The following is a 12,722-nucleotide window of genomic DNA, read 5'->3' as shown; positions in this document are numbered from 1 at the left end:
GAATGATATATTTAGGATAGATGGAGTACTATTTTAAGTCACCTCTTTTAACCGGTGTGTTGCAAAGGTGTAGTCGTAAAACAAAATGCATTTAAGTTTTTGGTCCTGGATTCGATCCATAACGTCTACATTACTCCTAAAACAAGCAAAAATAACCTATAAGACAGGATAGATAGGATGGAGAATACAAAATTTAGAGAGATATATACAATAGCAGATAATATCACTAAATGGGTTTCATCCACTATTAATTATTTTATAATTTTTTTTTCAAATTTATTTATGTTTTTCTCTTTCTAAATGGAAGAAATGAATATACTCCTCTTAAACTAATGAAATGAATACTCATTTCATGACACTCTATCTAAGGGCATCTACAATATAGACATTCACTTTTGGATACTTAAATGGGTCACACACATACACATTATTTATTTATAATTTTTTAATATTAGTACTAAATAAGCACATAATCTCTTCAACTTAGATTACAAAAATAACTCTATATTAAAAAAAGTTTTAGGTTAGGAAAATAACTCTATATCGTTACATTTTAGCAACATTTATTTTAATATTAAAATGCATGGTGCCCATAAAAAATGTTGGTGCTTATTTGAGCATCTCAACTCAATAAGCTCCTTCCACTTTTTCTCCCAAATAGGGGTATCTATGTACAACCAATGGTTATTGGGTTAAGATCCCGTCATTGGAGATAATCTAATTGATTGACAGTCAAGCGGATCTCAATAAATCATTTAAGCCCCCGCATAAATTTAATGGAACTCATTTTAAATTCAATCAGTTAAAATAGCGTGTTAGAAATAATCACTGCATCCCATCACCACCGGAACCGATACTACCTTAGATCCATTCTTCACAAAAAATCTCACATGGATCTTGAATTGATCGTATCCTAAGAACATTAGAAACATGAATCTTGATAACCAGCAAAATAGTTGGTTATCACATTGCACTTAACTCCCGCAATAAACAAGAAATTTATGTCTACATTTCTATTTGTACCATGTTTGTTAGTTGGAGATGACCCTTACTTTTGGATAAATGAATATTATGTGTTATTATTTGTGTGGTGTTGCTTTAACATAAGTACTAGTTGTTAATGGGTGAATAACTGTTAAGTAACTAAAATGGTGATTCAAAACTATATCGAAAGGTGGGTTACTAGACATTAGAGTTGGGGAGTTACTACCCAATGGTGTGGTATTTACGGAGACATTCATGCATTAGATGACTCAAACAAATGCTCAATGGTGGGGTACTGAACATCGAGTTTTAAGAGTTATTACCCAAGGCGGGGTATTGACGATTCATTCATATATTAGTTGTTTCAGAATAATATCCAACGGTGGGGTACTAAATATCAAATTTTTATGAGTTATTACCCAACGGTGGGGTATATTGTCCAATGGTGGGACATTAGGCTCCACATAGAGGTGAAATCCAGATCATGAGCATTGACATATAGATTAACCAATAGGGATTAACACATTGTAGTTAGGTTGTATCTTAGCGCTAGGTGTGGTTATTATGATATTGGAGTGAGGTGTCATGTATGTTTTATGTATTTTTATCGTTATGAAATTTTTGTCATGAAGTTGACTCTTACTTTTGGACAGATGACTGTCAATCCGACTTTTCTCCTTGGGGGTGACGCCAGGGAGACAAAGTGATCTATTAGAAGAAGACACAAGTAAAATAGTGGTGCACTTTTGGAAGCTTGTTATATTCTGGCAATGGTATTAGTCTTGTTGAAAAAACTTTTCACAAGCATCTACAACTATGACCGACTAGGTTTTGTCTTGGGTAGGAAAAGGCCAGAAGTCTTGTTCTTAGGAATTTATAGTTTTGATGTAAGAACTCTGATTTACTATTTTTTAAAATTCAAAAAGAAACTTAATTATGGGTTTATTTTAAAATCGATGAGTTTTACGTTACTTTTATTATTTTAAAAGAAAATAATTGCCTTTTCACTAAAAAGTTGCTAATTCATCCGAAAAATCAGGTCGTTACAGATGAGATTCATTTGAATGAGATTGGAGGGATTGATTTGTGCTTTTGTATTTCAAACAAAAGTGTTAATTGTTGTTACTGTTCAAAAATAAGTCCAAAACGCAACGCCAGTGAACTACAATTGTAAATAGACCAAACAGTTGGCTGTCAAATGAGTCAAGTGGATGGTGAACACCATGATGAAAAAGTAAAATGGCAAACTCATATATCAAGTGTTGGACAAACACTTTTGATTAGGGCATTAGAAGACAATTCAATATACTTTTTTTTTTATTATTACGAGAACTCAATATTTTTTTTAATGAGACCGTTTTTAGTTATGCGTTCATTTACATTGGTTTCCTTTTTTGTATATCTTTCTGGGAATGAAAATGGGCTTTAAGTCCCTAACAGTTCTTGAGGAAAAAAAAAAATGAATAACCCCAAGCGAAATATACAAATATAAAAAAAATAAAAATACGATTAGAAAAAACAAAAGGATTTCAAAAGGGAATCTAGAACAAAATAAAAAATACGATTAGAAATGTCTAGCAAATATGCCAAAAGATCATAACCTTTAGTACTAGTCTAAGAGAACTTTGTAAGTTGTAGTTTGCACAAAAAAAGTTCACAGTCAAGAAATTAACTACGATAACTAAAAATTTATGATGATAGAGGAGAATGAGACTTAATGTATTCGTGAATATAACTTCTCTCATAATGACGTGATGATAGAGAGTACAAGCAATTTGTTCTTGATTGCTTTTGGCAAAGAAACGTTTTGGAAGTGAAAAAAACTCTTTCCATATTTAAGAAGTGTCTATAGGGTCCTCACCATCATAGTTGTAAGTTCAAATATGCCACTCCACTTGAGAAGCTAGAGACAATGCTTCCATCCTCATTAGCCTACCTAGCTATTCAAGGTTTTCCAACCTTGAAATACCAGCTTCAGAAGGCTTTGGTTAATCTTACCTCCCTATCAAAGCCTAACTCTTAGAGATCTTTTGGTAAATCAGCTGATTTGAATTCTGTGTACTTCAAAATTACTTATAATTATTAATTAATGATGAGTGGTAATTTTGTATGATCACATGCTCTGTTAATGCAGGGCTATAGTTCATTAAGACCCAGTTGACTTTCATTAACAAAGCTTGTTATTTTCATATCAAACTTTTTCATGTCAAAATTTTGTTGAAGATTATATAACAGGTTTCCTTACTCTCTGCATATAGAGATGGGCACAGTTCTAAATACCAGCATATATTTTCTAAGAGTTGCAGGAAATTTTACAACAGAATAATAGATTAGTTTATGAGGGTTTCTACACACAAGTGTGTTTAATTTTTAAATGTGTCCACTTAACCATCTTTCTTGTGGCGAGTTTCAAGAATGCCTCATTTTTGCATCTGGAATTATGCTTGAGACTCTGACTAATGAGTATGGCGCCTCTCAGTCACTCTAACTTTTGAACCTTTCTTCGCCAGTAATTCCTTGTTCTTATGGAGTCTGAACTTGACAATGGTTGGCATGGTGATTAGTGATAGTTTACCAAAAAACAAATTGCAAAGCCAAATATTTTCTATTTTACATTGGTTTCTGGTCATTCTTGATAAACTGATTAGAAAGAAAAGAAAAGAAAGATTACATCCGAGCCATCATAGTCATAAATGGTCAATAATGTTATTTTTAATCTCATTGAACTGGTTGGTAAGGTCAATAGACCAGGTCGACCTGAGCATACTCTGCTTCATTTCAGCTGATTTACCCGCATTCTTTACCCCACTGCTTGCAGCAAGTAGATCGTCAGTTTGTTTTAATAGTGCTCCAGCTTCCTCTTTGAGAGAAGCATAACTTGTTGAATAGGTTGAGAGTCTTTGCTTCTGATTCTTTAGATTCAGCACAGGTTGATCAAGGTCTCTTTCTATGGTAGATAGCTGTCCTTTTAAAGTTGCAATTTCAGTCTCTAACTCCTCTTTCCTCCTATTTTCGGCCTTGATGCCCAAAGAAACCTTTTTTATTGAGCTTTTGATGTCCTTCCTTTGACCCTTGCCTGCCACAGTCTCTTGCTTAAGTCTGGCCAGATGCCTTTCAAAATCCTTCAGTTTGTTGACAGACTCAGCAGCAGATTGGAATTCTTTGAATGATAAAAAGACTTTTCTCTTGAAATCCGCAATAGCCTCCTTCACCTCTGCTGTCACCTCGGGCTGGCTACTTGTACTCAGTAGATCCAACAGTTGATGAAGTTGAGACTGTGTGGTAGGATCAGAAGAGACTTCAGATAAGTCCTTAACCATTAACAGCTCCAAGGATATAACAGCCTCTCTAATTGATCCAAGTGAAGCATCTCTAGAACTTGACGCAGAAGATATGGTTTCCTTGGTATTAAGACCGAGTTTTCTATCAACACAGTCAAAGGGATCATCTGAGTCACAACCTTCAGATGCAAGTTCACGTGAGGATATTGCTTCCAGGTCAATATCATCACCCTCACAACAACTTGGAATGACAGGAGGGTCATTTGGAAGTGTAGTAGGATGAAGTTCCACCTGTCGAAGCCCCTTGGATGTTTCTATAACGACATCCTCCAAAGACCTCTTAGCTTGAATCATTTGTTTAGGGACCGGAACTTTTTCCGTCTCAGCAATTGGAGGCTGTGGTTGGGTCGGTGAGAGAATGGCTGAAGATAACACCTTTGTTTGGTCTTTCCGTGGTTTCTCTGATGTGATCTGAAAAAATCAATAAACAAAAACAAAAGAAAAGTAAAAAAATAGCAAAAATATAAATGAACTACAGTGATATGGTAAAAGAGAAAGGAAAAAAAATGGGATAAAATTTTAACCTTTGCTCTTTGGTGTTCCCCTTCCATTGAGTTCTGATTCAAATTCTCGTTTATCACTGTTTGTGCAGGATTGGTGAATTGGAAATCCCGTGGTTCGACTGTTCGTTCAAATACATGTATTCCGCTATATCTGACAACCTGTCCAATTGGTACCTCGTTGTTGGTAATATAAACAGCATATGAAACCTCCACACAATTCCACTTATTATATGAAAAAACTGTGTCCCCGGTATCTTCCAATTTCAGCAGAAGTACATGATCAGTAGCTATCGTGAACTCGTAAATTTTCTGACAGCCAATGCATTGCTTATTGCCATTTATTAATACAAGGGGGATAAATTTGACCGTGAGAAGTTGCTCATTCCCCAGTCCAATAACAAGATAGAGAGAAATTGCTGGGAATTTGTTGCAAAAATAGAAAGACAATGACCCCGTGATTTCTTGTTTTGTAAGCACTTTGGAGGCGTGAACTTTATTTGTACGAGACATGAACCACTCTGGAATTCTTTTCCCTGGAAAGAAAAACATCTTGTTTCTAGCCTCTACCCCTTCCTGTAAGTCATAAGTTTAGAACGGTTACTTGTTAACCAATTTTTGAAAACATCAATAGGAATTGATAGCAATTTGATAGGAACTGATTTTAGTGATCACAGAAGTGAAGACTTTAATGTAGATACTAAAAAGGTTAAATCTAGAACGACGGTTGTATGATGTGTTGAAGTTTAAATATTATTGACAATAACTTGATAGTAGTTTGATACAAAAGACAACACTAATATTTATTAAGGATCGGGTTAGAGAATCCTAATCCTAAATAAATAGGGAATACAAATCATGATAATAACTAAATAATCTGGAAACTAACCCTACGAGATAATATTATCAATCCAATAATAATTAAATATGATAAAAGAAAATAATTGGGCATATCATGTACTACGTTGTTACATATTTATCAGTAAGTAATACTGAAATAGTACTTCAAATCACCAATCTTCTATAGTACTTTTATCTTCGCTATAGCGTCAACTATCTATCATTCCAAGTCCTCACATTCCAAACACCAACACAAAATCAATATAAAATTAAATAAAATAGGTTAATGACAGGACCTGATTCAATAAAATGCTTATACTCTGGGAAGTCAATGATGTGCAGCTTTTTGCAGAGAACAGATCCAAGTTTTGTGGAAGCCCTGTAATTTCTTGAAGAAACAGACAATCATCCAAAATCAGTTCCTTCAAAAAAGAAGATTCTGCAGTGCATGCAGGAAGAACGGTGAGGTCCAAGAATTTCAAGGATGTGCATCCTTTAACAGAAAATGTTTTTAATGTCTTTGGGATCCCGTTAATTTCTTGTAGATAACTGCAATTATCCAGCTTAAGGTTTCTCAAAAAGTGACATTCTTTGATCCATGCATGAATTGTTGTAAAATTATTCCCCGACAGGTTCAAATCTTTCACATTGGAAAAGTTAAGACCTATTGGAAGGAAGTCATTGGATATATTGCAGTACGTGAGAATAAGATGATCCATATCTGAAGACTTCAACACCATTTCTTTACCTTTGTCCTTTTCAGATAACCACAACCCTTCACAGTTTGAAACATGCATCAAACTTAGTTCTGGCAACATGACAATGCAGATAGGTAACTGAACCATTCCACAGATTTGTAGTTCCAACTTTCGAAGCCGGGTAAGGTTTTGAATTGAAAATGGATATTCTTTTATTGGACTTCCAATTATATAAAGTTCTGTTATATTTTCCATCTTCCCCAGTATATCTGGGAAACTCTTAAGATTTGAGCAATGTGAAAGATTGAGTTGTTCAAGAGAGGTCAACATGATGGGCGGAAAGGTATGAAGATTCTTGCAGCTAGAAGCATCCAATATCTTAAGACTTCCCAAAGATCCAACTGAGCCATGAATTTTAGTTAACTTCTCACAATGTTTAAATGACAATTTTTCTAAACCTGGGAGACCAGATACATCAGGTATCTCAGTTATACAATCATTGTAGCTGAAATCCAAAATTTTCAAATATGCAAGTGGCTGCAAAAATAATAATAATTTTAATAAAAGATTAAAAATAAGCTATATAAATAATCATAGGAATTTGATGTGAATTCATAAATATTTGCCTGGATTGGTTCGCATGGCGTTAAGTGGCTGCCAGGTAACTCGAGTATACCCAGTTTCCTTGGACGAAAATCATATGGTAAAGATGATAAAGCATATCCGCGCCATTTCAAAACTCTTAAACTATTTGGAAGGTGTACCGGGCCCTTGGAAAAATGGCCATTTCTAATAATAAGAGTTTTGAGGTTTTTCATTTCCCTTAAGGCCTCTCCATCCCACTTTACTTCTCCCCCTTTGGATCCTTTCACATGTCCTTCATCTTTTGGAAAATCCAGAATTAACATTTGAATTTTGCTAGTTCCCTTTTAAGGCAGTCACAATACATGAAGATATTAGGCTCATACATAACAAACAAATTGTGTATTAATTGACAGCATATTATGAAAATAATAATTCAATTATGAATCGATACTGTCAACAAAATATCAGAAACAAATCAACAGAGGAATTAATGAAATACATCTAGAACATTATAATTAGAATTTAATGCATGTGCGTTGCAAGTGTAGATCAATTTTACAAACATTCAATCATATTTCATCACGATATATAGATATTTTTGCAAGTTTTTAAGTCGTGATAGTAAGACATTACGACCTGGCAAAATGGTGATATGTGACTGGAAGCCTGTGCAGAAAATTTATATCTCTTGTGTTGAAACAAATGAAAAATCAGACAAACAAAATCAGTCTTACCTTATTTTCTTCTAAAACATCTACTACAGCTTCAATGTTCCATAACCTACTACGTTTTCCAGGCTCGTCTGATTCTTGTCGCACAATTTCTCTACCCATGTCTTTTATCAAATCATGCAATGTCACAAGACCTTCATCAATCTTTATGAGAGATAGTCCAATCAACAGCCCAAGACGACGTTTCATTGAAGAACCATGGTGGGCCTGTAGTATATTTTCAACATCTGACAATTTATATCCTCCGAAGCAACAAGCAATGTCAAGGAAAACATGCTTCTCTTCTTCATCCAAGGAATCAAAGCTTACTCTTAGTATCCGTAGGATCTTTTTATCTGGGATTCTCTGATACTCATCCAATATAAGTTTGCATTCTTCTTCTCCTTTTCCAAACAAGTTGGAACCTACTACTTCCAAGGCCAGTGGGAGCCGAGAAGCGTAACACACTGCACGGTTTAAAATGTCGGTGTACTTTGGATCAACTTTGTCAGTTTTGAAAGCATTCCAACTAAGCAATTCACGAGCTTCTTTGTCATTCAACTCCTCCACCTTATATAATTTACTTTTAACCTCATGCTGTGATATTAATTTTTCGTTCCGAGTTGTTATGATTACTATGCTACCAGAACCAAACCAATCAGGTGCTCCAGCAATAGCCTGTAACTGCTCTATTTCGTCAACATCGTCCAAAACCAATAGAACTTTTTTTCCAGAGAGCCTTTGCTTTATTATTGACATTCCTTCACACACATTTGAGGACCTGGTCTCCTTGTCTCTAAGTATCTCATAAAGAACTGTCTCTTGGAGATTTGATAAGCCACTTTTAAGTGACTTCGCTCTCACATCTTCAAGAAAACAACAAAAACCTTCAAATTGGTCACAAATGGAATTATATACAGCTCGAGCAACCGTACTTTTACCAATTCCACCGATACCATAGATGCCTACCATTTGACACACATCAGTCGGAACCTTCAGAAGTGAGATTACTTTATCCACTCTAGACTGCAATCCAACAGGGTAATTTGCAACATGTAAAAGTGTACGGTTAATCTTGAGGGCAACTTCCTTAAAGATACTTCCGATAAATTGATACTCATAACCCTCCCTGCCAAGCAAGAAAAACGGTGTGTGAAGTCAAGTCATATATAATGCATCATATCCTCACAATCTGGATGTGAAGTCATTCTATTTTAAATTCCCTCCCTGCGGATGTTATGGTGTACGGATGGGTAGGAGGAAAACATGCATGCGTGGACTTGACTGGGGGTTTCACCACTTGTGGGATTAGGGGTCGGGGCTTTTACGGTAGGACAAGCAGCCCTAAAAGATGCGTCAAGCAAAGTGGCCAAACATGAGAAAGCGTGTTCTGACAATCAACATGCTTTTATACCATTTGCTTTTGACACTTTCGGCTTCCTAGTATCAGAGGTTGCTGACATTCTACATAGAATCCAAAGGGTTATGCATAGCAATGTTATGTCTCCTAGGTCCATAGATGTTTTGTTTACGAGGATTGGTTTTGCCATTCAAAAAGGTCTAGCGGCGCAGCTTGTTGCCCGCTTGCCTCCTATTCATGTGTAAGTAATATTGATAGTAAATATAGAAAAGCATATGGTTCAAACAACTCAAATTAAAATCACTTTGAAAATGACAACATAAACTTGTTCATTTTCTATAGAATTGAATACAAAAAATGTTTTAACAAATATACCCAGTTTTGAAAGTGAAACCAGCAATTTCAGCAGTCTTCTCTGGTGCCGCCTTCTTCAGTGAAGACCTCCATTTGTTGACCTTCTCGATGTCATCCTTGAAAGTCTCCTCATGTTCAGCCAGTGCTTCTCCAAAACTGCCTCGGCAGTGTCGGACATCAGAAGGATCAACGTCATAAAAAACTGGAAAAACTACACGACCAGTTTTGTCAGTTTTGTTCTTCTCATAGCACTCTATGATCTCCGTGAGTTCCTTTAAACAAAAAGTAGAAGAAGCATAGTTCTTAGACAGCACAACGATGGCGATTCTAGAGCCTTTAATTGCATCCATAAGTGCTTGAGTGATTTCCTCTCCTTTACGAATCTCCTCATCGTCAAAGAAGGTGTGAATTCCTCTCTGACTCAGAGCACTATAGAGACTTCCCGTAAAACCCAGTCGTGTATCATCCCCTCTGAAGCTGAGGAACACATCATAGGTGAAAGATCCTCGCCCAGCCATTAGATGAGTATGTACGAGCTTTGGACAACAAAAGTCAACGTAGCAAGAAGATCGATTGAAAACTCACAATGTAAATGTAGATAAGTAGGTGGGTGCATAGTCGTGACAAATGTAGATAAGTATTTGTCCTCCAGCACCCGACACCAAAAAAAAAATGGTCATGTTAACGGGTATCTACTGATTAAGAAAATTTAAGGACATCGGTTAACATTACCCAAAAAAATAAGAAAATCAAATGGACGACACTTGATGTGGAAATTTTATGTTGAAGCAACACGTTGAAACACCATCTCACTTTTAAATCCTTAACAAGTTCCACAACGACACTTGGTAGCAATGCTCTTAAAAATTATGTAATGTATTTATTATAAGGGTGTTTTGTTTTAATAGCTTAATCAATGCTCTGAAACAGCGGTTAACATTCTTCTTCTTAACATAGGTATTACATGGAAAACAACATACGTTATATATTAGTAAAAAAAAAAATCATAAAAACTGAACATATATTGTTGATGGTAGCAAAAATTAGTCCCGGTCTACTAAGTTCTTTACCTATTTAACTATGATTCCATTTCCTTCGGTAAATTGACGGGAGGAATCTTAGCCTTAGTTGTGAATTCTTTAACTTCTTTGAAAGATAATGTTGTTTTTAGGTTTAAGTAACATTAAGAAATGCATAAGAAAAAATGTAAAAAGAAAAAGGTATAAATAGAAGAACATTTTTTTTTAGGCTTAATTGCACTTTTCGTCCTCGCATATTGATCAGCTCACGAAAATAGTTCTGCCTCTTTCAAATCGAACAAAACCATCCTTAAACTATCATGTTTTTTGCAGTTTTAGTCCTACCCCCCATTTTGCCCTAAAAAACGTTGATATGGCAAAGGAACACCTATGTGGCAATGCAAACTTGGAAAATGACATTAACATGTCATAAAAACATCATTTTTTTAATTTAAAATACTCCCTCCGTCTCACAATAATTGTCACTTTAGCATTTTTTCTTTTTCTCAAAATAATTGTCACTTTACAATATCGATGCAACATTTATTACTTTTTTCCATTATTATACCCTTATTTATTGAATTTCATTCAACTTAACTACTCCACTAACTACAATTAATAAGGATATTTTAGTAAATGCTACTAATTTTACGATTGAAATCAACACAATTAATCATTTCCTTAATAATCGTGCACAAACCTTAAACGACTAATATTGTGAGACGGAGGGAGTAACAATTTAAACATTTCATAAATTAAAATAAAAACAAATTGAAAGAAATTAAAATGAAATTAAAAGAAAGATAAAAACCCTAATTCTCAAATCTGTTTTCAATCCATCCATTCAATTCCATTTTCGTTCTTCCTCCATTTTCGCTCAATTACAACTTCTTCCTCATCGTTTTCTTTCAACAAATCGAAATCTGTTTCCAGTTCTTCTTTTTCTTCAGTTGTTCAAGTTTCAAAATTGTTTCCCATTTGTGCAATGGAATCGCAAAATTGAAATCAATTGGGTTTTGTGTATTGAAAATCGAAATCAAAATTTTTTTTCCCTCTTTTGTTTCCTCTTTCATGAACTGGAACCCCAAAATCAAAGTCGCAAGTCGATTGGCTTTTGTGTATTGAAACCCCGGATTCATGTAACACCCGTTTTCCCAACGTAAAAATTTCATAAATAAATCAGAGTTTTTCAACTTTAAACTGAATGCTACACTTCTTAAAAATTCATAAACTGAATAAATAACAATTTATTCTTCAAAATCATTTAACATAAGTAATTCAAAACTTCGCAGCGGAAATTAGTTCAACAATAAAAATAATCTTTGGCACGCAGGCCTCAACATAAAAATCTCATAAGTCTTGTTCAACATTTATTCATAAAAATCCATAAGTAATACGTAAGGAATAGAAATAGAAGACATAATCTCATCCCGTTACGTATCAGAGCACCTAAGACACACTTGTGAGGAGTCCACTCACGACCGCAACTTATCCTGGTTACCTGCAAGTTACCCATACGAAGAGCAACATTTCCAAGCAGAGGGGTGAGATTTCTCAAACAATAATATTAAGCATATAAATCATATAAAGTACATTCAACAACTTAAACATCTTATAATTCATTAATCATATCTAATAACTTAAACTTCCTTAACTAGTGTCATTATCCTTCCTACATTAGTCATATACTTCATCAAGTAATCTCAATTATTATTCATAAAACATCTTATCTTAAATCATGATCATAAGCATCAATATCTAACACCAAATATAATCGTAAGCATCATCATATAATTCACATAAGTATCATTATCAAAACATAGCATTTATCGAAGGCAACTTCATAATCAAGTTCATAATCAACTTCATAAACAAACATCATCATTAAATCATAATCTTTAAATCACAATCAAACTTCATAATCAAACCTCACTTAACTCGACAATGCGACTCAACTCGACTATGTAACTCTTAACATCTCAAATCATCTTAGCATCTTGACAACTTAACAACTTGACAACTCGACAACTTCACATCTTAAATCATCTTAAAACTTCTTGATATGCAAATGCATTTGGTACCAATACAGAGCATCAAGCTCCCAACCAACTTATATGAGCGTAAATAGGCTCTTCAGAGCATCAAGCTCCCAACCAACTTATATGAGCGTAAATAGGCTCTTCAGATAATCAAGCTCCCAACCAATCGTGTGAATGACTAAGCATTCCAGAGCATCAAGCCCCCAACCAACGTATATGAGTATGCAATGGACTCAACTTCCTACAACTTAGACAACTTCATGAACATCTATGACATCCTAACATCTTGATA

At 34.8% G+C, this 12,722-nt stretch overlaps 1 protein-coding gene across 1 annotated transcript; it reads right to left on the bottom strand.

Annotated features, from left to right (window-relative positions):
• Window positions 1-3,554: 3,554 nt before the first annotated feature.
• Window positions 3,555-9,972, bottom strand: LOC146898538 (TMV resistance protein N-like). The gene is made up of 6 exons (XM_085732492.1): window positions 9,394-9,972; window positions 7,683-8,787; window positions 6,990-7,289; window positions 5,962-6,900; window positions 4,850-5,401; window positions 3,555-4,736 (listed from the first exon to the last, which is right to left on the bottom strand). The coding sequence occupies exons 1-6, from the start codon at window positions 9,888-9,890 to the stop codon at window positions 3,672-3,674; spliced, it is 4,458 nt and encodes a 1,485-aa protein (XP_085588618.1). The 5' UTR covers window positions 9,891-9,972; the 3' UTR covers window positions 3,555-3,671.
• Window positions 9,973-12,722: the final 2,750 nt, after the last annotated feature.

The sequence above is a fragment of the Medicago sativa genome, chromosome 8 (genome assembly GCF_051527215.1).
Source record: "Medicago sativa cultivar Bolivia chromosome 8, Bolivia_mono, whole genome shotgun sequence".
NCBI classification, from domain to species: domain Eukaryota; kingdom Viridiplantae; phylum Streptophyta; class Magnoliopsida; order Fabales; family Fabaceae; genus Medicago; species Medicago sativa.
The sequence above is the reverse complement of the archived record's forward strand: the minus strand, read 5'-3'. Positions and strand labels throughout refer to the sequence as shown.